The sequence below is a fragment of the Limulus polyphemus genome, unplaced genomic scaffold, assembly GCF_000517525.1.
Source record: "Limulus polyphemus unplaced genomic scaffold, Limulus_polyphemus-2.1.2 Scaffold17, whole genome shotgun sequence".
NCBI classification, from domain to species: domain Eukaryota; kingdom Metazoa; phylum Arthropoda; class Merostomata; order Xiphosura; family Limulidae; genus Limulus; species Limulus polyphemus.
The window spans coordinates 1,251,847-1,278,000 of record NW_013665627.1 but is presented as its reverse complement, the minus strand read 5'-3'; the positions used below and the strand labels follow the sequence as shown (position 1 = coordinate 1,278,000).

Here is a 26,154-nt window from a genome sequence, read left to right as displayed (position 1 = left end):
TGTTTTTAAATATAAACTTAATCTAAACAAATGTTGATATTAAAATAAATATATAATAATAAATTCGTTACATTAGTTATTGTAACTGAACACAATCTACTTTTTAAAGTAATTTTATCTTTGAATTTGGACTTGATTCTCACAGTTCCAGATCATAGTTGAAAAAAAATATATAATATTACCGAAGAGAACTGAATGTTGTCATAAAATAAAATGTTTATTTTTCATATTTGGAGTGTTATAATGTTTAAAAATACGCCAAATTCAGTTTCAATGTCACAAGCCTTTAAATATTGTTCAGTGCATTTAGCTTAAAACTCAGGAAGTCCTGTAGCAAAGATAAACCACCTGCAGTAGTGATTCAGATGTTCATATTTTTTAAACATATTTAATATTGATAAAAATTACACTTGTTTAATCTATCCTTCTTTATTAGAATGTGTATGAATCAGTTCATATAAACAGGTTATAGTTCATTACTGATTTTAATATAATACATAAATACCATCAAAACGGTAGTTTGTATAGCCGAATCTAACGTAGTTTCCCTTGTAGTAATTACAAAGTAATTGTCCCTCGGTGAGTCAGCAGTAAGTGTACAGACTTACCAAACCAAAATCTGGGGTTCGATTCCCCGCGTTGGACAGAGTGCAGATAGCCCATTGTGTAGCTTTGCACTAAGAAAACACCAACTACAACCTAAGCAAAGAATAAAAGGAATAAAATGAAATAAAATGAAGATAAGTATATAGTTAAGAATTTTATGATGAGTGCATTTAACAATAGAAAAATAAAATAATGAAAGTTTGGTTCATATTTTTTAACCCTGGGTATCGATGCTAACTAGCGGCTGGACAAGTGATTAATATAAGTAATCATCAAATATCGTGAGCATTTTTTCAACATTCATCTAAATTGATCAAAAAATATTTTTATTACTACAGTATAACTTGTATTTAAATTCCTGTGGAACAAGGTGATACTTAAGGTAGCTAATGAAACGGATATTAATTTTTTTTACCTGTAAACTGAGCAGAAAAAAAGAATTCTTACAGTACTGTGCAAAAGTGTTAAGACAAAGTCAAAAATTAGATTTCAAAGAACAGTGGAAGGTAAATCAACATTATATTAATCTTCATATTTAGTACAACAGAAACTCAGTGAAAGTGCTTGAGTTCAGAAAATAGTTAATATTTTATGCGTCCCCTTTTGCTTTAATAACTGCAGACAGTCTTTCAGTCATTCTTGCAACATATTTAATCAAAGAGTCTTTTGGGATTTTACTCCAAATGTCTCTAATACACTCCCACAAAGTTTCATTGAAGTAACTTTTGATTTGTCAAGTTTTTGGTCTATCAAATCCCAGATCTGCTCAACTCGGTTGAGATCGGGGCTCTGTGGGGGCCATTACATCATTTGAATGACTTCAGCAGCTTCTTTCTTAGCTAAATAATTTCTGCATACATTGGATGAGTGTTTGTGGTCATTATCTTCTTGGTAGTAGAAAAATTTACTAATAATTCGCAAACCACTGGGTATACCATGATGGATCAGTATCTGATGGTACTTGCGCTGGTCCATTATTCCATCTATTTTTTCAAAAATTTCTCCTGTCGCCTCAGAAAAAAACACCCATCACACTGCCTCCCCCATACTTCATGGTAGGTGCTGTGCATTGAGATAAGAATCTTTCACCTTTCGTCCGCCGGACGTACAACCTACGCTTTGAACCAAATATTTCAAACTTGGACTCATCCGTTTGTAACACCATTGTCCAATCATTAACAGTCCAGTTTTTGTACTTTTTAGCAAATTTCAGTCTCTTGACAATATTTGGAGATCGAAATAAAAGTTTTTTAACTGCTACACGACCAAATATTCCATTCTCATTGAGTCTTCGTGATACTGTAGATCTGGACACATTTCTGTCATTTGGTACATGGTCGATTATCTCATGCTTGAGATCAGTAGCAGTCTTCCTTTTGTCCCGAAGGCTGCATAACGAACATTCTTAACATCACTATCATTGAATTTAAGTGTTCTGCCTCTTCCTTTCTTATTTTCAAATTTACTTGTCTCAGTCTCACGATCTATGGTGTACTTGACAGTGTTTGGGGAGCATTTGAGTCTGCAGCAATTTGTTGGAGAGTCCAACCAGCATCACGTATAGCTTTTATGCGAACTCTCTGCTCTACTGATAGTTATTTACGCTTTTTGGGCCGTGGCATGACAACAAAACTTAAGATGTAGTGTAAAACACTATTTTTATCAAGGTTTATTTGTGGAGTGCTACTAAATTGATTTTTCTAGCATATACCGGTACCATATGCTAGTTCCTTGCTAGCTTCTTTCTATATAGTTAAGACACTGCATGGGGTACCATGACACTTATTTCAGACCCTAAATTTGATCAGTATGTTCATTCAAGCAGAACCTTTATGACATACCCTTGGTACACGTATATGGGAATTCTACAGAATGATAAGTATTCTCACCCTGGATCATTCAGTTGTCAACAGGGATCAGTGAAGCATTATCATAGTGTTGAAATTTACATTACGTAATAACACGGAAGAATTAGCCCCATAAAATGTAAAGAATGACAAAATATTCTCTTGTCCTAATACTTTTGCACAGTACTGCGTTTAGTGAATATAAGAAAATGTGAAAAATCGGAAATAAAACCTTTTTTTTTCTCTTCTTTTCCTTACAATAATTTTAACCACTATTGTTTATTCAAATATTATCTTCTGCATTACTTTGTTTCTTAATGTTTTGTAATGTTGGTATGCGAAAACGTTGTTTTTGCCATGGATATTCACTTTTAAAAAGACAATTTATTGACGAAGAATAATGATTTTCCTTAAGATTAACTTCAGAATATTATAATATCTTATGTTATTGTATGCTCTCTTTGAAAGTCTTTGTATTTACTCTGAAACAAAATAATTTTAATTACCTAAAGTTTTATAACGTGGACACTAACGCCAAGAACTTTTATTGTTTGCCAGATAACACCGATGTCAGGTATTCCATTTATTCCGGAGATCCTGATGAATACTTTAATATTAGCCCAACTACAGGAGCCATCACCACTAGAAGAACACTTGATCATGAGATACATTCCGTTCTTCTGTTGAATGTCCAGGTAACAAGCGGTCAACCTCCATCTTATGATCACTCTCAGGTAATTTTTTAAACGTATAGTAGTTTACAATAATCTCAGTTTAGTCTTTTTTCTTCAATTCTATTTATGTACTCGTTTACATACAGGTTATTCATTAACATCAGTTAATTTCTAGGTTATTTCAGTTTATATTAATATGAATTATTCTTAGCAATTTCATTATAAGCCGGCCCGGCATGGCCAGGTGGCTAGGGCGCTCGACTCGCAACCTGAGGGTCGCGTGTTCGAATCCCCGTCACACCAAACATGCTCGCCCTTTCAGCCGTGGGGGCGTTATAATGTGACGGTCAATCCCACTATTCGTTGGTAAAAGAGCAGCCCAAGAGTTGGCGGTGGGTGGTGATGACTAGCTGCCTTCCCTCTAGTCTTACACTGCTAAATTAGGGACGGCTAGCACAGATAGCCCTTGTGTAGCTTTGCGCGAAATTCAAAACAAACATTATAAGTCATTTTCTTTACCAATTGATAAGTAGTTGTTAATATATACATATATATATATATATATATATATAGGTCTTAATTTAGTATTTAATAGGTAATTTTTATGCCAGCTCGTTTTTCCTTTTACTTCATTTTTGCAATCGTGTTAAACCAATGATATTATCATTGTTGTTAATGTTTATTTAGGTAGTTTTTGACACTCTTAATATCAATAAGAAAATTCAAAAAAGAAATATTTCTTTATTATTTAGGTGAATATTACCATCAGAGATGTGAATGATAATGCTCCCCAGTTCAAGAGTACATCTTTTAAGATTAGCGTTCCTGAAAACACTGATCTTAACATTCCTATATATGTAGCTCAGGCAGATGATCCGGACAGTGAGGCCAATGGTGAAATTCATTACAGTATAATCCAGAATTCGGATGACCTGTTCAGCATAGACAATAATATCGGTACTGTATCGCTACGGAAAAACCTCGACTACGAAATACAACGTCAATACATTCTGATGCTACGAGCAGTAGATTCTGGGGTGCCATCACTGAGTTCTACAATGACCCTTACAGTAGATGTACAAGATGTAAATGACAACATCCCTGAGTTTGAGAAGCCAGATTATCAAGTTAATATCCTGGAATCACTGCCCATCAATTCGCAGTTTCTGCAGGTCACTGCAACGGATAGAGACACTGGAAACAACGCTCGACTATCTTATAAACTCACCAGTGGAGATCAAGAAAAATTTGGCATATTTCCAAATAACGGATACCTTTATCTCAAAGATACTCTGGACAGAGAGGTTATTAATAGCTACACTCTCAGTGTCCTAGGGGTGGACAACGGTGATCCACCTCAATCTGCCAGTGCAACTGTGCTTGTTCGAGTCTTAGATGCCAACGACAATAGTCCACAGTTTGTGAAAAAGAAATTCCTGTTCACAGTGGAGGAAAACACGGAAAAGGGAAGACTTGTCGGAACTGTGGCCGCTCATGACAAGGATTTAGGGAATAATGCTTCCTTGCGCTACAGTTTATTGTCATCAAATTCCAGTTTTCAAATAAACCCAATCACAGGTTTGTTTACATTAACTTTAGTTTAACATACTGTTTTAATTTATTCACTCGCATACTTCACTAGTTTAAAATTCCAGTGGTTCATCATCGAGCAAATTCAGTTGAATACTATCATGTGTATTTGTATTATAACCTAAAATAGTGTTATTTACAAAATATTTTCATGTAATGGGAAACGTGGAAAGTATTTATGATTATAAATGCTATCTATGTGTAGACATATCTAGTGATTTTAAGTAGAATAACATTTGTTATTATGACCTGCTTTCTTACCTTTGCAAAGTAATACAAAGAAAACTAGAAGTGAGAAGAAGAAAAATTCATATCCACTTCTATTGGAAGCAAAAGCTGTTGTTAACTTTGAAGATGGTGATTCAGATGTGAATGAACTCATCCATTGCTTCCTTTACTAAAAGATGTTGTGAAGGTCATCTCGAGTACATTGTCTGATACTGCTCTTATTCTAATACTTCTGGTTATTTTTACCGCTGAAACATCTAAATTTCTGGCTACATTACAAAGAACAAGAAAGTATCGATTGATCCTCATCAATTTCGACCAACTTTGATAGCATATATGAAAAGTTATATCAAAATTATTTTCTTTTCTTCTTCTTTTTTGTGGTTTTGGAAGTCTGAAAGTTACAACATTCAAAAGTGAATCTCATAATGTGAACACTGATCACCACATTTTAGGGATTTGAGCATGCAGAGTTAAGTCGCGAAATCAAGGTAATTACTTATCAAGACATTTATTAATCATTCCAGGAACGCCAACCGATCAACCAAAAATCTCATGCCCTAACAAGAAAAATGAATAATTTTAGCTTTAAAACTATGAGCCCAAACTCAAACCATGAAAGTTCAAAAATGATAGACTACAAAATTAACGTTATATACTTAGCGTTTTTTGTTTTGTTTTTCGATACTGACAAATACAAAAACTGGTTTGTTAAAATTAAGTGCAACTTTCCAATTACTGAAGTTAATAATTGCATTATTATTCCTGTGCTAAACTTTTCCAGAATTAAATACCAACACTATTTTATTTAGAGTTATCCTTTAACACTGTGTACCGCAACAGGCATATTAAAGATAATATTTATATTTTCTCCAATCAGAAATCATGCTCCAAAAATAATTAATTAGATAAGTTCAAATCCAGCTTTCTTGAATATTTCATCAGTTAGTTTGGAAATATAAACAAGTTTTTGTCTAAAGAGTTTATTTGCCACTAACATATATCAACAAAAATGGTCAGATATTTAGAGACGGCACTTAGAATATCATGTTTTAACTTTAACTAGTTCTCTGCAAGTTCATACACAATTTTTAATTTTCCATATATTATTAAAAGAGAGATAACAAACAATTTAATGTTTGGTTATGTGTATTTTCTAGTAAATCGATCAATATTATAGATAGATAATGTTCATGACTTACGTTACAGTTCCAAATATGTTTTATATCGGATTACTTTTGTGCAAAGTTTAATCGTTTACTGAAATGGTCGGGCGAGTTCTAGTAGTTAATATGCCGAGAAGTGAATCACAGGATTCGTGGTTAGCGTTTCGTTCGAGCAAAAATGCCGAGCGTGCGCTATAAGAGTAATAGTCGAATCCCACTATTCCGTCAAACAATAGCAGTTCAATAATTGGCGGTAGGTGTTTTGACAATTTGCCTTCCCTTAAGTCTATCAGTTTAAAATCGGGAATTGCTATGCGCAAAAAGCCCTTGTGTACCTTTGCACGACAATTCTGAGTATTTTACACTCAAATGCACAACAGCTTCAAAATTCAACATTACAAGTTACTCAAGTCTTAAATCTACCCAGGTATGAAACACATCTATTCTAATCGAGCACAAACAGCGGCGATTTTAGATAATCTAACAAAGAATTGTCTATTTGTTCATTTACCTGAACAGCCCATTACGCACACAACGAGTTAAACAGCGAGGTCAGAGACCCTATGATTTAAACTAGCCGTCCTTAATTTGCAACTGCGAACTAGACAAAGATAACAGTCGGCAACCCCCCCCCCCCGTCTGAAATGGCTACTTTTAAATGAATAACAGGATTTACATTCGCTCTTATATTGGAGCCACAGCCAAGATTTCAAAGAGTGTTCGATAGCACCACGTTTCGAAACCAAGAACCTCGCATCCTCAGTTCGATACGCTGACAACCAGGCCACGCTCAGGCTCCGGCAAAAGAACGTAAACGTATTTATTTGTTTTCGGATAATCGCGCAAAGCTAGTGGAGGGCTGTCTTCGTTAACCGTTCCTAGTTTTGAACTGATAAACTAAAAGTGAAGATAGCTAGTCCACAGTACCCATCGCCAACTCTTGGGCTGCTCTTGTCTGACCGAATAGTGGGATTTGACCGTTGTCCTTATAACTCACCCACGATCACAAAGTGCAGAGTGCGATTTAGTTTTTATAGTAACTGACACGATTACCACTAGGTCACTCATGCACCAATTTATTCTTTCGAGCTCATGTTATCAGTTTCTCAAACTTTAATATTACAACATTTATGAAATTTAGCTAAGTGTAGAAAAGTCATGCCTCAAGCACAAGCAGGAAATGCGATTGCTTGGGCGTTACATGCCAAATAATTTAGATTATTTATGCTTTAGTCTAATACTATTGTCAATTTTCGCTTTCTTTGCATTCTTACTACCTTCATAATTTTTCAGCAAAATAAACTTTTAAGAATGAAAGTTACTACATAAGTGTATGAAAGTAATTTTTGATTAGGCTTCTTTATAGTGTCCGGTTATTGTTTTCTTAATAAAAAAAACTACTCAGTGGGCTATTTGCACTCTGTCGAATGATGAGATTCGAACGTCGGATTTTAGCATTGCAAGGCCGTGAATTTACCGCTGATTCACCTTACCGGAGGATGATAGTGTTCGAAGATAAAACATTTGTAACGCGAGTCATTATTTTCAAAAGCTATAATACAGCCATTATTTTCTAGTTTACACAGATTCAAGAAAAAGCATGGAATTCGTTTTATATATACATGTATATATATGAATAATTAATATGTGTGGTGTCATGCATTGGAAATCGGAGTTTTGAATTATGTGAAACTCCCTCTTTCTATTCTTTTTTCACTATCGAAATCTGTAGTGAAAACTTAAGTTTTCATGTGTCATATCAAGTATGAAGCTGTATTATAGTCGCAGAGTTTGGTAATCTAAAGCTTTTATTTACTTTTCTATTTCTAGGTGAAATTTTCACTAAACTAACATTAGACAGAGAAACCACATCCACTTACGAGCTTATTGCAGAGGTGCGCGACCAAGGATCACCATCACGATCAAACCGTGCAGTAGTGACAATTGAGGTTACAGATAAAAATGACAACGCACCAGTGTTTGTGGAACCTACAGATAAAGTGGTCGCCGTACGTGAAGAACAGCCAGTCGGGACTGAAGTGGCACAAATCCAAGCCACAGACGCCGACGAAGGAGAAAATGCTTCTATCACATATGTTGTTATTCCAGGTGAGTTTCTCAAGTGTACGACAAAATGTTAGTAGGATTAGTGAACTTACATGAGTCATGGTAGAAAATAGTTTAGACATTCAAATAGGACTCTCAGTATTCGTGAATTTCTCGAAAACTTAGCTTTGTGACCGATGTCAAACAATTTATTACATATGCTCTATCCAGTATAAGTGAAATATCTTTAGACTAGTCACTTTACACATACATACATATTCCAGTAGTTACGAACTTTAAATATTGTAATATAAAAATAATTTAACTGTAAAGAAATCAAGAGTTAAAATGAAATAAAATAGAAAACACACAAATTTGTTAGTGGCTAACTTCCTGGCAGCTTGGCCTCATTCAAAATAAATTTTAATGTTTCTTTGGCCAGTGTTTCTAAAGTCTCTTAGTACCTCTGATTATCGGTATCTGTTACTGGAACATAATCCAACAGGTTTCTAACTGACGTTAGCCTTTAATTTCCAGATCTTCTACTCGTAAAAGAGTAGATAAATCACGATTTAGAAGTGTATCTTTTCTTTAAAAAGTATTATTTCTTATTGTAAAAATGATTATATCTTCAAGATAGGATATATTCTATGTATTTTTGGTAGCTTGTTTTAGACTTAAAATGATCATTATTATAGACTTTCTGCTAATTTAGATATTTAAATATTTGTATATGAAATTAATGTCACATCATTACAGCGTAAAGAAACTCAAATCAAATTAACTATTATGAATTTAAGCACTCAAGAAAACCTGCGATTGTATCAACGACTTATAGTTCTGACATGCTGCTGGACAATTTTGAAGGCATTCTTTTTGGGATAACAAAGAGAAATGTTAGCCTATGGTTTTTGCGGGCAAAATGTTAATCTATACTCATATCTTTCAATTTGACTGTAGCTAGAAATGATCTTCTTTCGAGCTAAACAATAAGAAAGTAAGAAAAAAATATGATGCATGATGCTGACATATGTTGTTACATAATAATTGTTTAAGCGCAGTAACAATGCATTTTGAAATGAAATTTTTAATATCTTGTATTTTTTATAATATTATATTAGTGAATAACTTTTAATTCATAAATTCTAGTCGTTAGAAATTTGAAAAACACTTTTTCTTGCTCATTAGTTGTAAAATAGGTTTTAGGACTTTTCTACGGAAGCAAAGTATGGGTATAATTTCATTTTTAACAAACAATGAATGAACATGATCAGTCTATATCCATTGAAGACTCAGTAAAAAGATATCACATGAAGTATCTTCGATGATTTTTTCGATATTCTTCCTCCTTGACAATACTACTTTCTGTATGATTAAAATACCCTTTCTTAACTTAAATTTTAAATGAAATACTCTAGTTAAATCCGTACAAAGTAGTGAACCTTATTAATTACTGTTTAAATGCCGAATGTCGGCAAAATATTGGAAAATCAATAGGCTTAACAACTCTTATAAAAACGAGTTAACTACAGTTGTTTTTCTTCTCCACTTTGCTCTTAATTTGGTTTTCCAATATTTCGCCGGTTTTTGGTGTTAAAAACGTAACTGTTGAAGTATTGTATTGCATGTATAAATAGTATTTCACAGGATCTTTTGTCTTTCATCGTTTATCCCAGCTGATGAGTTCTGGTACTGTGGGAGAAGGCAATAAACATATGTGAAATGCTAATTTTTACACACCAGATTTTGAGCCGCAATGGACAAATTAAGAGGAGTGTGAAGAAGAAAAAACATATTTTTGTAAATTTATTATTACTTGACATAAACTATTTTATTTAATACTAAAATTTCGCTACTTTTGTGTAGCTTTACAATAGCTGACTTAAGTCTGTTACTAACATCATTCCAGCCTTATGTTTCTTTTTAGTTAAGATTCCCAGATATTTCAATATTCGCTATGGTGACGATGAAAGGAATTTATATCTATACTTCTATTGCAGGTTTTAACAGAATCGTATTTTTAGATTCGGGGTTTAATTGGTTAATTGATATGTTTTTATAATAAAAGCTCAAAAAAGAATGAAATCATTTTGTTTGACAATGTGCCACACTTAAGATTATGACTGTATAGATCGTAAACGTAAGCTTGAACTGAGGGACAATAAAAAAATAATACAGCGAAACATCAATAACAATGGATAAAAAACATATAAAATATAAATAAAATTGACACATTATGCCCGTGTGAAATTTCTGAAAAATCAGGCCGACTTCAGGTGAATTGAAGTAAAGGCTTTCATCTAACATCAAGTTGTTTTTACTTAATTAAGGACGAAAGAAAGGTTTATTTTAATATCAGGAAGTCAATTAAATTCAAAACATGGCATTGTGTTCGAATAAGCCTTTCTTTAAAATTAAATCTAAAATCATTTGATGAATGCGACACTATGACCCTTTTCATGCACTTTCTGTGGTATTGAAAAGATATGAAAGTAAGCGACAAAGAAAAACTGTTAAAGAAAACTTTTTTGTCAAACAAATCTCATAACAAATTGTTTCACTCTTGTCTCAAGGCAACCAAAAGTGGTAAGCTGAAAAATTAACAATACGCGAAGTGAAAATAACAGCAAAATACTTAGATTAAATTGTTGAAACAAAAGTACCAGAAAAGATGATAAAAATTAAAATACTTATATTGATATTATAGAATAGTCAGTGCCAGGTTTTATAAGGCTGGATTCTTTACAGTAAGTATCTGTGACTTGTTAACGATGAATTTGAACAATAAACGGACAGCACACAATCCACCTGTTTTCAAATAATATAATCAAAACCAGTCAAACGTAAGTACAAATATTATTCACACTACTGGTTATCACATTTTACAAATCACCCATTATGGCTAAATTGACACAAATTTAACTTCACTTTTACTTTCACTTTCACTAGCTTAACTTTGTACTTCCTCTCTGCATCTGCATGTATTTATAACACGCGACAGAAAAATATAGAAATATCTAGCTCTCTAGCAACAACAATATGAAACATAACTAAAAAGACTTAGAGGCTTCGAGTAAGATGACGTCAACAATATTACAAAAGCCTAGTACAACAATTAAACAACATAAACAATGTACGATTCGTACTGAGTTACGTAAAGAAATTGTCATAATTATCACTTTTAAAATAATTAACTTTTAACACTCTTGTCATGAACAATAGATAATCATTAAATATTAAATCGCTAAATAAACTAAATAATAACTCTTAAACTGAACAGTCTTGTATATCCAACAATAAGCCCATCTTCTAGGAGAATGTTTACAATATTTTCGTACTATATACAAAAACTATTCATGCATGTAATCATAAAGTCTGCATCACACTTTGCAGTTCCCTTGTTGGTCTCTTCGCATAGTCCATCTGACAAGGCTACAACTTGACAGGATCCCCTGTCTTAATCTTGATCTTGTTTGCATGTGGTCTGTCTTGCCTAATCTATCTATATACTGGCACAGTAGATCTTGTACATCTTTCTCCTGTTGGCCAGTCAGTTCTTCGTTGATGATGACATCTTTGTATGTCTCACCTCCACCCAGTGGTCTTAGGTCTAGTAGGTGTTCATCTTCTAAGACAAATTCACTGTCTTCTGGTTCTGCATCTATGACAGATACACCTACCATGTCCATCTGTGCCTCAATAGCTGCACCCGTTAGGTCTTCTTCCCTATCGTAGTAGAGCTTGGTCGTTCCGTCCACTTTCACCTTAAAATCCATTCTGTTGACCATTTCCTGCAAATGAAAAGGTCCTTTCTACTGTAGGTGGGGGTGAATTTGTTGTTGGCTGTAGGTAGCAGAACTAAGACCTGCTGTCCAACCTTGAAACGTCAATCCTTGGCAATCTTGTCATAAAAATGCTTGTGGCTGCCTTCGATGTGTTTAGCTTCCCCAGTAGAACCACTTTGATATATATATTGTATAGTAGTCCTATTCGGTCCTCTATTTTGTCCTCTTCCCTTTGGTTTTGTGCTCCACTTTCCCCCTGGCACTGTTCCAAAGTTTCTGCAGTGAAGGGTCTTTCTTCTGTGTTTCCTTCAGTTCCCGTAAACCTACATTTGGGATGTCGCCTTTTGAGACTTGCAGGGACTTGATGTCTTCCTTGCTTTTCTTTCATTGAGCTCTTGTAGTGAGTATAGATGCCTCATTGGTATTCCATGTAGTATGGAGTGTCCACCTTTATTCTTGCTATGAGAAACGTTCTCACTGTTCCATCAATTAAAACACACAGATGTACCTTGCCCGTCATCATGGAAACAGCACTTCCTTCTTGTGGTGAATCTGTCGGGTTGTCTCTATTCTGTTTCTTCTGGCAACAGTATCCATGGTGATAGTCACTCTTTTCTTGTTTCTTGCCAGCACCATTTTGTAGGTAGTTCCAGCTGCTTTATGTTGATATTTCTGCTGTTGCTTGTTGGCGACAGACTTGCACTCATTCGCAATGTGCCCATTTTATAACAAATATAGCACCTTCTCCCTTTTGTCCATTGAGTTATTGTCGCCTTTAACTGTTTATTTTTGGACTTGCCAATTATATTCCTTCCATAAGCTTCCATATACTATTCTGTCAGTTTGTTCATCTCATCCACGTTTTTTGGTGCTCTCTTCTTTAGGAACAGTGACATGTCAGTAGAGCACGTGATAATGAACTGTTCACGTACTAGTAGATCTGTCAGTCCTTCAAAACTATTTCCACACTTGACCATGTCAGTCCATCTTGTGAAGTATCGCCGTTGACATGCCACAAACAGAAATACAAAATAATCTATTGGACAATGCTATCTAGACGTACGTATATGTAGACAAAGACTGTTGTATATACCAATAGGCTACACGTTTGAAATCACTCTCAATGTGGTTGCATATAGGGTGAGAGAAATATTCAAACCAACATAATAAATTAGACTCTTTATTTAGAGACACTTCTATACAACAATTTTTACCTAACACTTGTAAAATTAAATACCCAACTATTAGATATTCTTGCAAAATGGTCATTGACAGTAGAATCTTTAATAAAAATAGTGTCTTAGACAACATAACTAATGCGGACTTACACGATATTTTTATCCTCTTATATGCGAATGTAATTCATCTCCTAATAAATTTGTTTTTCTATTGACCACGTACATACTCACCAAAAGCCATAATATCGTAGATAATGATGATTTCCGACTTTTAATGAGCAAATGTTCTAAGTTCCGGGAAAGTCTTAAAATTAATTGGAAATGCATGCACTAAAGACATAATTAGTAAATCACCCTATAAAGTTTTACATAAATGGACAAAAAAATGAAACTGAAAAGTAATCATACTCAGAAAATGGCTAAACAGATTAAAAGACACAGTCCATAAAAGTATAACATACTTAAAGAACTCCGTTATTAAAAATAATGAACACTTAATTAAAAACTCAGACAAGTTGAAGTGGGTAAAATTACATTTATTTCAAATATATATGTGGGGGGGGGCAGCTTTATGGCAGCGTATCCTAGTCATCATCGAGTACATATTATGTGAGCAAGAAAAAAGTTACCGAGCATTTAGGTTATTTAGATATAACATACGTCATCATTCCCACCAACAGCCTTCCTTATATTGCAACTTTATGTGAAGAACTAGGGTTTAATATAAAAACATTAAAACCCTCGGGTAACGAGGTGTAAAAGCACGTTCAAACCGATATAGAAAATATCATACACAAACACATTAGAGTTTTGTCATATTTTGTTGTACATTTTGTTAACTTTTATCTAAGAACTTATGATTGAAAGCAATGAAGAATGTATAACAATATGTCAATCACACTACATCTTCTATATACTTTGTACAATACCAGGAATTGTCATGGTGGATGGGATACAAAAGACATAGCTTAGTGATTAATACGCTATTTATATTATCAAATTGCATGATCAACAACTATTATGGTGTAATACATGAATTAGTTTGGATTCCTAAACTACTAAAACACCGTACAAATACACGTTTATTGCGATTGCTAATAGCCTGTAATACATTAAAGAGCATTTAAAGAAATACTGCAATATTATCAAAGAGAAAACTGGTACTAATCCATTCATTATCATCATTAACTCCATTGAATACCAAGGGAAAATTAAAATTTTAAGGCAAATGAAAAAAAAGAAACTTTTAATTTTAGTAATCTTCGCACCAGGCGTTCTATTGATAATTTTTTTAAATCTTTCATCAAATATCCCACACACAGTGATTTAATTAAGTCAGTTTGATTTGTTTGCTTGTAATTAAGCACAAAGCTGCACAATGGGCTATTTGTGCTCTGCCCACCACAGGTATCGAAACCCGGTTTCTAGCGTTTTGTGTTCAAAAAGACATGCCGCTGTGCCACTGGGGGCTAATTAAGTCAGCAGGCTTGTAACGCTAAAAACAGGGCCCAGCACAGATAGCCAATTGTGTAGCTTTGTGCTGAACTATAAACACAAAAAAGAACCAAAAACTAATAAAAAAATCAATATATTGTAGTAATTCTGGTAAATTAATGTTCTGCATTAGTAAAAATGGTCATTGTTTCACATTAAACGAATTCTTGCAGGCTATTTATTTTTCATTGGACAACAAATTTTTGCAACTTGGCCAACATGTCTTCCAATGAATATAAGGAATACTTATGCAAAGTAACTTCAGCCCAAGTTGCAGATTTATATTTATTTGAACTAGAATTTTCATGAACAACAAATCGTAGTAAAAAGGGCTATATATGTATATATATATATATATATATATATAATCTAACTTTGCATTTTAGTCGCGCTTGTAGATCTATCGATGGTAAACTTATGCCTAATTATAAAGTTTTTTTTTTTATACAGCCGAACAAATTAATTAAACCCGAGTAGGATAAAATTAATCCAACGTTAAATACTAATCTGTATACGTCTACTTTCTATATATTTTTGCACATTTATTCACCATCTGAAAATAGACATAACGAAAAACAAATGGCATTATCTGCATTTAAATGTTAGAATACTTCATCAAATATCCAAGTTCAAAGTTTTCATCAAAACATATACTTTAATTTTGAAGTTATAAACTTTCTTTTACAGTTTTTTTATAGTTGATACAAACTATAGAACATTTCCCTACATAACATAAGATAACGTTATTAGTTAAGTTAAATTACTTTTTTGCTAATTACTTTAATTATTATTTTGACTACTGTCTTATTATCATTAGTGAACTTTCTCGAACCTTATCTCGTTACATTTTCGGCTGTTACTGAGGGTTTAACCTTATTTATTACTTCCTGTTGCTCGCCCTCCATGTGTTTTAAGTGACGGAGGTTAATTAAAGTTGAATTAGTTGTGTTAGACACACCTCATAGTATGTTTAATATACAGAGACGTCGGAACTCCACTTTTACATAATTGACTTGTATAGCAACTGTAAATTGTATTCATATATTAATTTTCTAGCACCCCCACTTTGCAACTCCTTCAATACACCACTGAATTATATCATTTTTATTTTTGTTAAATTTAACACAATTATATTTTAATTAGAGTACCAATATTTTATCTATGTTATACGATTCGGGTATTTTCGGAATTTCTTATTTATTACTATTTCGTATCTTTATAAAAATTTGTTTTTGCTGTATTGTACTGCTACCCGATTCTATAGCTAAACTGTAACATGTGTCGTAGTAATTTATCTCGGATGTAAGCTACTCTAAAATTACACTGTTGGGAGCTGTTTAATGGGCTTTATGGGTCACAAGATGTTGTTAGGGTTTTTTATAAAGATTTGCTTATACAAGGTTATACTGGGGTTGACTTGTCAAACGAACATTAAATGTAAACAGTACTCGAAGCTAACAAATAGTATTTATTGGTTCCGTAAATAAAAAAATGGGGGCAGCGTGGCCCAGTGACAAGTGCTTTGGACTCGTAGTCGGAAGGTTGTGAGTTTGAGGCTTGCCTCCGTTTTACTGTGTCCTTGAGTAAGACACTTCACTCCGATTGTCTCAGTCTATCCAACCATATGATGGTTACCAGCGGGTAGCTGGGAGTTAATCAGTGATTGACTGGCATCTTGTACAGGAAGAGTGTGTCATCATTCTCTCCCGCATATGTCATTGATACCGGACTATAACATCGACCCCAATGTGCTGCCTCGGCATGGGATGGATTTAAGATGGAGAGTTCAGAACAGCAGATTTTGCTTCATCACAAAAAGAAGTAGGTGGTCTTTTGCGTTTATCAACACGAACCTGAAGAGGTCAGTTGGCTTTCTCAATGTACTATTTCCCACAATTACATTTTTTTATAGTTAATAACATTTCTTTCTTCAATTTTAAGTACAAGATATTTGGTCTTTGTTAAAATGTTATTTTAGAACTATATATATTCTTTTTAAGGATAACATGAATACCATATTTTATACAAATACGATGAAGTTTAGGCCCAAGTTCAGGAATGGAGGGCAATACGGCAGTTGGTGGTAATTTCTTCCTTCTACTTTAACATTAGGACTTTGTTGACGTTCCATAGCAGTCCTTAATTGTTGGTGGACAAAGTGGAATAATTGTTTTGACAGAATAATACGAAATGTAATGTTGTTCTTCTAAGAAGATGTGGTCACAAAGACGGAGAGCACATAAGAAAAGAGATATGATAACACTTTTCTTTTTCTAAACCCGAGTACGTTAGAAATAATCCAACGTTAAATACTAATCTGTATACGTCTACTTTTTGCATGTATTTTTCCTTCTATTCTATTCTATTACCAGAGTATGAAAGACGCTCGATTGTCATTTTCCATTTCATTTGTGATGTTGGTTGTTTAGATGATCACTGAACACTATCATAGAGTACGAAAAATAGTTCTAAATCGTAAGTATGGTGTGAACGTATCGTAACCATAAGGAAGGTTTGAGAAGAGATGTGGTAATTGCTCGTTCTTCTAGATCCTTTATAAAGGTTTGACAAGCAATAGAAGAAAAAGGAGAGCCCATTTATATTTCGTCCAGTGTGTGATAAAACTTAGCTTTTACAGATAAAGTAAGAAGTGGGAGGGCATATATCTAAGCTTTTTTGGTAGGAGATTTATATAAACTTTATCATGATGTTAAAATCGTAAAAGTTTCAATGCTCATACGAATAATTGTGTCAGTGTCCTTGATTGGAACTCTAATAAAGAGAGATTGGACATCAAAACTAACTCAAATATCATCATCAGTAATCTCTACATCATGTAGTTTTATATGAGATCAGAAAATTTCTTAAGGTAGGAGTCTGTTTGTTCAGAGGAATGGATAAACTGGTAACGAGACGAGCTTAGGTATATAGAGATTAAATATGATTTATTAAAACGATTTTGGAGCCTCAATACGTCGTTAAAGTCCATATTGTCACGTCCGACTTTTGATACTGACCTTTGTGTTTATGGACTTTCACCTGTTACAATACGCCGCACTTTGTTGATCATGGCTGGTGTTGCTGATCTCTCTCTAGATGGTCTCGATGTCCCAAGTTTTTCCAATGCCATTAAAGTAAAGGGGTACCCACGTTTTGGAAATTCTAAATCTCCAGTCTTAAAATATGTTCATTATCTGAGCGTATGAATATTTGGCTTCGGAAAGGGCTGTTACACCATCTTCTCGAAAGCAACCAGTTTTCGATTGCATCACACTACCAATGAACTCCAAACAATGTCAACATATAGTTCTGATGCATGTTGTTCCATAGCGACTTTATATCGGCCACGGTTGTCAACTGACTTGCTAAATTGCATATGAAGACTTATACCAAATCCCCTTTATGAGGACTATTAATGTAGCTCACAATAGTTACTAATGTTTTTGTATAAGACATGATATTCATGTCATCTTTAAAAAAAAACTTTGAAATACGATTTAAACTAAGACCAAAGATCTGGTACCTAAACATGAACAAATAAATGTCACTTATAGCATAAAATATTATTGTGGGAAGCATAGCATTGGGTGAACCAGCAGGTCTTCTCAGATTGGTATTTATAAACACAAAAGAACGCCTACTCCCTTTTATGATGAAGTAAAATTGAATGTTGCTGAATATTGGTTTTGTCGCAAAGAAAAAAAAAATTCAATTAGATAAAAGTGAGCTTATTGAAAATGAATCAAACACCACAAGAAAGAAAATAAATAAAGCCACACATATTAAGACAAGAAATCCTAGACCAAAACACGGCTTGAATCATAACTACGGCAAAATACATGTCAGTGAATTGTTGGATAAAATTCTGCTGTCTTAACATTGTGTCTCATATGCTTATATGCACTGCGTTATGAGTTGATTATATTTACTCGTAATAATTCATTCCTTTGATCTTGATATATTTACAATAACGGTCTTCTTTTTTAAGATCCGGTATAATTGTATGTAAGTGTCAATAATGTATGTTTTATATCTAATTTTCGTTACAGTTAATCATTAGTTAAAGGATATAACGATCCATCTTTTGTTCGTTTATATGCCTTTGACATGGAGTAATTAAAATTATATCCAATCCAACTTAAGTTTAAAGTTTTGGATTTTGAATATCCAACTTTTCAAAGAATGGAAGGTACTTATAACTTTTAAGAAATTTAAGGTAAAATGATAGGCCTAAATAAAACTCGAAACTGGGCAAAACTATTATAAATTATGGGTTTATTAATACGGTTGAGAGTAAAATATATATCTTTATATATATATAACAGCAACCTCGAAACCCAAATAGTCGATAGTTTCAACTTCCAATATATTTATAACTCTTAATACATACATTTTACTACTTTTTACCATATATATATTTGGCTGTCGCTTTTCCTATTACTTTAAAAGTTAGGTCCAAATGCTGAAAGTTGGCGAAGCATTAGACACCAATGGGCCCAAGATTTGTGATAAAAACACACCTCTGATTTTGAATCCACAATTAACTAACTTAGAGAAATGTGCAAATAAAAAATCTTTAGTTAACGTGATTTCTATCACAAATCTTAGTCCTATTGGTTACTAATGCTTCGCCAGCTTTCGGCGTTTAAACCGTAAATGTTAAAGTATTAACTACACATATACATGGCGTTTCAGTGGATATTCTATCTCTCATCGTCTGACCCGATAGACGAATTCTGGTGTTGAGCGAAAGGTCTCTTGGGCAGACAAAAGATAGATCTGTTATTTTTACAATCACCTCCTTTTTAATCCGTAATGGACAAATTAAAAGGAATGGGGAGAAAACTTTTTACTTATAACTTATTATAATTAATTTAAAATAGTGTTGCAATTATTAGTTTCCCAACAGAGTGTAAATCTTCAATAACAGGTGTATTGAATTTGATAAAACGATTACAATTATGCAAAGAGAAATTTGAAATATGTTAACAATATAATTTTTAATCTTTTTGTCAGGCACTGAAAAAAATGATGGTTCAGGAGTGTTTGCAATCCACCAAAAACGAGGTGTCATCACAACAAAAGTTATACTGGATCATGAGGAACAGAATGAATACGTGCTTACAATAGTGGCTCGTGACAATGGCTTATCTACTCTGGAGGCTCAACTTCAACTTACGATTAAGGTGGTGGATCTCAACGACAATCGACCAACCTTTCCAACATCCACCTTAACTTTCCGTATTCCTGAAAACTTACCCATCGGCGAAGAAGTAGGGTTAGTACAAGCTGTTGACCAAGACGGTGGTGAAAATGGGCGAGTTACTTATTCTATTATTAGTGGAAATGTGTATGGCATATTTGATATAAGCAAAACAACTGGAGCGTTGTTTACTGTTGGTGAAGTGGACTATGAAATGTCATCTGAATACACATTACAGGTGAAGGCACTGGACAGTAGCACAACAAATCCTCGCAGCAATGTGATGAGTGTTAAAGTGTATATTACAGACATAAATGACTGTATTCCAACGTTTAAAACAGATCCGATCATATTTTCTGTCCCGGAAAGCGTTGAAGAAGGCACATTGATATGGAATTTTAGTGCTTCAGATGAAGATAGTGGAGTCAACGGTCAGTTGAAATATGCCATTAGTCATCAATCACCTTCGAGCATCTTTAGGGTGGACAGCAATACTGGAGCTTTGACTCTCACGAAGAAACTTGACTATGAGTCGTTTCCTGAATTCACAATTATTATAACTGCAACAGATCAAGCCAGAGAAATCGAAAAGCGCCTTTCTACTAGTGCTACTTGTAAAGTTATTGTGGAAGATGAAAATGATAATAGTCCTGTCTTTCAAACACGTAGTCGCATTGATATTCTCGAGGATGAACCAGTAGGTTTTCCTCTCGTACACATTGTCGCAACGGATGCTGATTCAAGGGATAATGGTCGGGTTACGTTTGTCATTTCCAGTGGTAATGAAAATGGGAATTTTGCAGTAGATTATGAAACAGGTAGGTTTCTTATCTGAAAAAGTAAAGTTATGAACATATAGTTCTAACAGTTGAAAGCAAATTACCAAAACTCTCTATATTGTCCATGGTTAAAATAATAAAACAATGGAAACATGAGGTATTTTAAATTATTTCTTGTTTGCCCAGAGCTCATGATAAACGTTGATACCTTTTTAAGCCAACCATTAGACGAGAAAAATAGAAATAAATCATGACTGTTTCTTAGAGTTTCATTCATTTCTCTTATTCTTTGTTTTCAGAGTTATTAATAAAATTTTTTTGTAAACTTGTATATAAACACGTTGATGAGTGTAGGAAAAACTAGTAACAGCGAAGAAGTTTACTCTTGAGTTAATCTTGTGTGATAGGTAATCTACAGTGTTCTCATGAGTAAAGATATTTTAAACTTGTATAAATAATTCGATGGAACTAAGTACTTTCTAAATAATGGTCCCCCGATAAGACAGCGGTAAGTCTACGGTTTACAACGCTAAAATCAGAGTTTCGATTCCCTTCAGTAGACACAGCAAATAGCCCAATATGGCTTTGCTATAAGACAATCGCACACAATAGTGAAAATTAATTTTTAATATTACGAGAATGCAGTGTTTTTAATGTAAACGACCAAAATTATAAGTTAAAGTAATAAGTAATGTCATTAAATATTTTAAATTATAAGCATAAGAACATAGTTTTATTTAACACCAATAAAATTAAAATGCTAGTGTCTTAGCCTACAGGGCTTTTGCGCATTTTGGCAATGTTTTTTTTTTCTTGTATTATATATGTGCCTACGATGTAATAATGAATTTTTATTAGCATACAGAGCAAATTAAATAAAGCATTTTAATAAGTAAATTTTCTTTTGAACTTCGAGTTTTTTGTTGTTAACATAGATAGATAGAAAATACGATTAAAGATTTCTTTATTTTGAATCAAGATTGTTGTGATAATGATACAAAATAAGAAACTTATTATCGATCAAATTTTTTGGCTAAAAGCTGCAGTTATATGATTTAGGCTACAGGGTATATAAATATATATATATGTGTGTGTGTGTGTGTGTATATCGATAACAAAAACATTACTTAAGTGAAAAAAAAACGTCAAGTTATAAAAAGAGCCTAGCCATGTAAAGTCTAAATATCAGACACCCCAAATAAGTTAGAAGAAAGAAATGAAGAAACCTTGTTATCTACTATTAATATTATAGTAATGTTAATATCATTATAAGGTGTTCAACATTGTTCAAACTGCAACTCGTATCTACATCTCAGCTTTTTCAATGATAATTATGTGCTTGGTGTGGGCCAAGGCTGCTCCAATTGTTTCTTCTAACTTGTCTTGTGTGTTTGGTTCAAGCGGATGAAGATAAAGATAGCAGTATGAACATTGTTAAATATCTCTAATCAAGACACTCTACCGTGTGTCTTGTGGCAAAAAAACAAAAAAAACACAACAACAACAAAAAAACTTGCAGGACACACTGTGTGTTATTAACAGGAGTGATAGTTTAGCGATATTCTACCTTCTGTAGCTTGGACTGTGGTAATCCAAACTATCATATATTTGCAGTGGATGTGCTCTACTGGAATCTTACTTCACATACCAGATTTCAAGGCAATCCATTAATAAATACAAGAGATATAACGTCTCCAATTTTGATTGAGTTTCTTTCCATTTTTTCTTCTTCGCACCAAAATTACGAAAACTTTATTTGGTAGTAAAACGTACTTAACTTTTATGGATTTGATTTACAAATTTGTTACATTGATATATATTTACAACCTACAATTAGTAGTCTCATTTGGTGTATAAATAAGTCACATGTGCAAAGTTAATCAACAAAAACCGTTCAAATTTAACGAAAATTTTTGCGCACGCCTACGCAAAAAGTAACGTCAGCTATCGATCTAACGTTTTTACTACAGCTTCACCTAAGAGAAAAAATGAACCGTTTCTAGTTTTTTGTCATTGGAATTAAAGACGGCTGATTTCGACCAGCAAAACTATAAAATGAAAGACCATGCAGATACATAAGTATTAGTTAGGCCAAGCAGTTTCTAGTTTAAGTTTCGAAAGAATCATAGGAGTGGACGGTTATTATTCATTATTCATTGCCAACTTTTAAGCACAAATTCGCTAAATGTTATCAAATTATTCTAATTAAAGAGCGTTTAGCGTTACGTGATATTAGCTTTTACAATTAGCTTAAAAAACGATGCTTGATATGGCTGTACAGATTGCATGGGGGTGATGACAAGAAACTGTTACTCTAAATTCCATGGCATTAGTATAAAGGTAGCTATTAACACCTATTTTATAGAGGAAAACTACCACCATATATTTTAAAGAATTTGGTTCGTTCTGTAAAGTAAAGGTCTGTTACGAATAATAGGTTTGTGATCCTAAGGCTAATGTTAGTTACTAACGAGTATCACTTTCTTAGTTGGTGTGGTTCTTTGGTGTGTATTGACAAAAGTAATGAAATCTAATTTAAAAACCTTAGATGCGAAAAAAGGTGTGGCCAAAAAAGGTTTTAGCGTGCAACTTAAAGGAATGAGATCAAAATTGGCGGCCAAACTGGTAGCAACACTTATAGCATTGATAATAGTTTTACAGCAAATATTCGTTCATAGCCAGGCCGCGTTTTTTTTTTGTTTGTTTGTTTAATTTGGGGCATGATGGTGGTAGAATCCTTTTTTGGCTGCACCTTTTTTTTTTACACCTAAGGTGTTTTTGATTAGATAATAATAAGATGAATAATGTTAATAATACTATTAATAACACAACTAATAGTAGATTACAAAGTTACCTACATTTTTCTTGTCACTTGGTTTATGTATCTATCTACACTTTATTTGACTACGCTCCTTTTATAACTTGGTATTTTTCTCACAGTGACAAAATTTTTGTGATAGATATCACTTCTTCTTTCACACGCACATAGCACTTCCAGTGCTACATGAATTACACGTTTAATGTCACTAGTTTTGGTTGTTCTCTGTCAAATTCTAGATTAGTCAATGTTACAATATATTTAGTGTGTATATTCTATTGCCCACTTCAAATCATCCAACTGGTAGGGCCCATTCAGAAACATGTGATTTGTATGCAATCTTAAGTCCATACTCATAATTAAAGTCACAGTGTAATATACAGAGCGTTTCAGATTCGATCATATCCTAGGACACGCTGTTTGAAATATTTTTATATTTTCATTTTTACGAGTGAAAGCTCATTTTTAAAACGTGAATAAAAGTTAAATATAAGTGATATAAACGTCACAGCGACACACTTCCTGGTTTATTTTGTTGCTGAGAAACAAGTGAAATGTCGTAATGTTTGAATGTCGTGTAATTTACATACAGTGTTTCAAAAATCATTGCATTTGTTGGAAAATATGGCAAGAAAGAGCAAAGGAGAAGTTCGTTTTTGCTTTACTTTGACGTTTTATTTTTTCTTACTGCATGATAGATATTGAGTTTTTTCCCCCACACATATAAACTAAAATTGTTTCAAACTACATATTGAAATTGGAACAGTGCTTCTAGCTGATGTAGTTAAGGTATGCCAATCCTCTAAACAGCAAAACTATCCGCGCTGTATAGAGTCATTGGTAGTCCTCCGCCATTTTTTTTATTGAATTTGACTTTGTGATGCAAAGTGTTCTTGCACATTCGAAGCCAGATTATAAGTGAGAGACAGTTGTGAAGTATAGAGAGGTTTTCTCAAGATAGAGAGCAGAATCAGTCAGAACATTTGCGAGAAGTATTTGTAATCTGTGCTTACTATTACGCGTATTGGGTTACGTTGTACAAGTAAGTTGATTTGTTTTACGTAGGTTAACGTCACTTGTAACCTAGTACTACGCGTTAAGGCAAAGTACAAGTGTTCAAGCTTGTAGAAACATTAAAGGACGAAATGTATTATCATCATGTGGACTGGACTTGAATTATTTACACCAGATAATATAAAAGAACCTGTCAACAAAAAACAATGTTACAATAAGATGTTCTTATCATAGGATTCTCTGCTCTAAAATAGCCTCATTTGACCCCAGAAACGCATGCTCTGTTATAACACTTATACATTCCCTTTAAACCTGATATTAAATAAAGCTTTGAAACATAGTTACTTATATATCCACATATATAAGTTAATTCATTTAGCAATCAATGATCGTTCTAAAGATATGATTAAGCAAACTATATGTCATCATCAGTGTAAGTACAAATTCCAGGAAATGTTTACATGATTTGTGTTGTTACATACATATGTGTGTGTATATATAATGAAATACATAGCTCCAATACTATTGATTACATTAATTGTTAACAGGTGATTAAAATCAGCACTATAAAACAATAATGAATTTAATATAAAATAAGCATTAAAGAGGTTTTGGTAGTTCCCATCGTCAGTCTTAGTTGTCACCTTAAAGTCATGGTGACAACTAGGACTGACATCGGGAACTCTACCAAAATTACTTTAATGCTTATTTTATATATATATATTATTTCTACTCTAACTCTTTGGTAATGACGGAAATTCGCTCATTGAAATTGTGGGAACATTCCCTTGTAAAATACTTGCAGTGAACCTTAAGATAAATAGGAGGAACCAGCACTCTCTACATAGTATTTTGTACTTTTTGTGTTCAAATCTTGTGTACTTTTCGGATGTTTCGAGAAGAAAATAAAACGCTGCTATCATAAAAAAGTGCGTAACTAGAGCCAAGGTCATTGATCTTGGCAGTGAACCAGTTAAACTAGTAATAAATGACCTGAACACACCCATCCTAGCATATTTGTGTTTTCTAGTCAATGCATTAAAAACTTAGGCACAAAGCTATGCGATGTGCTATCTATAATCTGCCCACCTCGGGTATCGAAACCAGAGTTTTGACTTTATTAGCATTCAGATATGCCGCTGAGCCACAAGAGGGCTCAGCTCAAGCTAACTAGGACGATTGACTTGCTAATTCGTCAGTTTTTTTATTACCCTTCTATAAAATAGGATATCAAATAACTTATATACTTTTAGCATTATATATAATATAAGAACTTATTAGTGAAATTTGAGAACTCAATAATATGTAAAACCAAACTACGTCTGCTCTACCCAATGCCAACGAAGCATTTCGCTCAACACCAGGGATCGTTAGGCCAGCTGGGATACAACAGACACGGTAGTGGTCGAGACGCTTTATATTGTTACGTCTCCGTTTGTTAATTAACTTTCCGTAACTTCGTTCCGACGAAACTTTAGCGACACAAGTCCTTACTTAATAAAAGTGGTTTATTCTTTCCGAATACAACTTTACGATACACTTATTTTCAACAATCGCTCTATAACAAACGCTATATCAACGAACTTGCTCAATAATACTCTCTGACCGCAGATCAATTACTCACTATCTACACACACATTACATTATTGTCACGTTGTCACCCTCTTTTATATACCAGACTACCCTATATCTACTAAATGCTAGAGCATTCGCCAAAATACAGGTT

At 33.5% G+C, this 26,154-nt stretch overlaps 1 protein-coding gene across 1 annotated transcript in view; it reads left to right on the top strand.

The window, feature by feature from the left end:
* LOC106457557 (protein dachsous-like) overlaps positions 1 to 26,154 on the top strand; it is a 145,193-nt gene that overhangs the window by 79,067 nt on the left and 39,972 nt on the right. The window contains exons 5-8 of the mRNA XM_022383724.1: positions 3,012 to 3,187; positions 3,880 to 4,705; positions 7,942 to 8,220; positions 19,631 to 20,635. Of these exons, the coding sequence (XP_022239432.1) occupies positions 3,012 to 3,187; positions 3,880 to 4,705; positions 7,942 to 8,220; positions 19,631 to 20,635 (2,286 nt within the window). The remainder of the gene's footprint in view (positions 1 to 3,011; positions 3,188 to 3,879; positions 4,706 to 7,941; positions 8,221 to 19,630; positions 20,636 to 26,154) is intronic.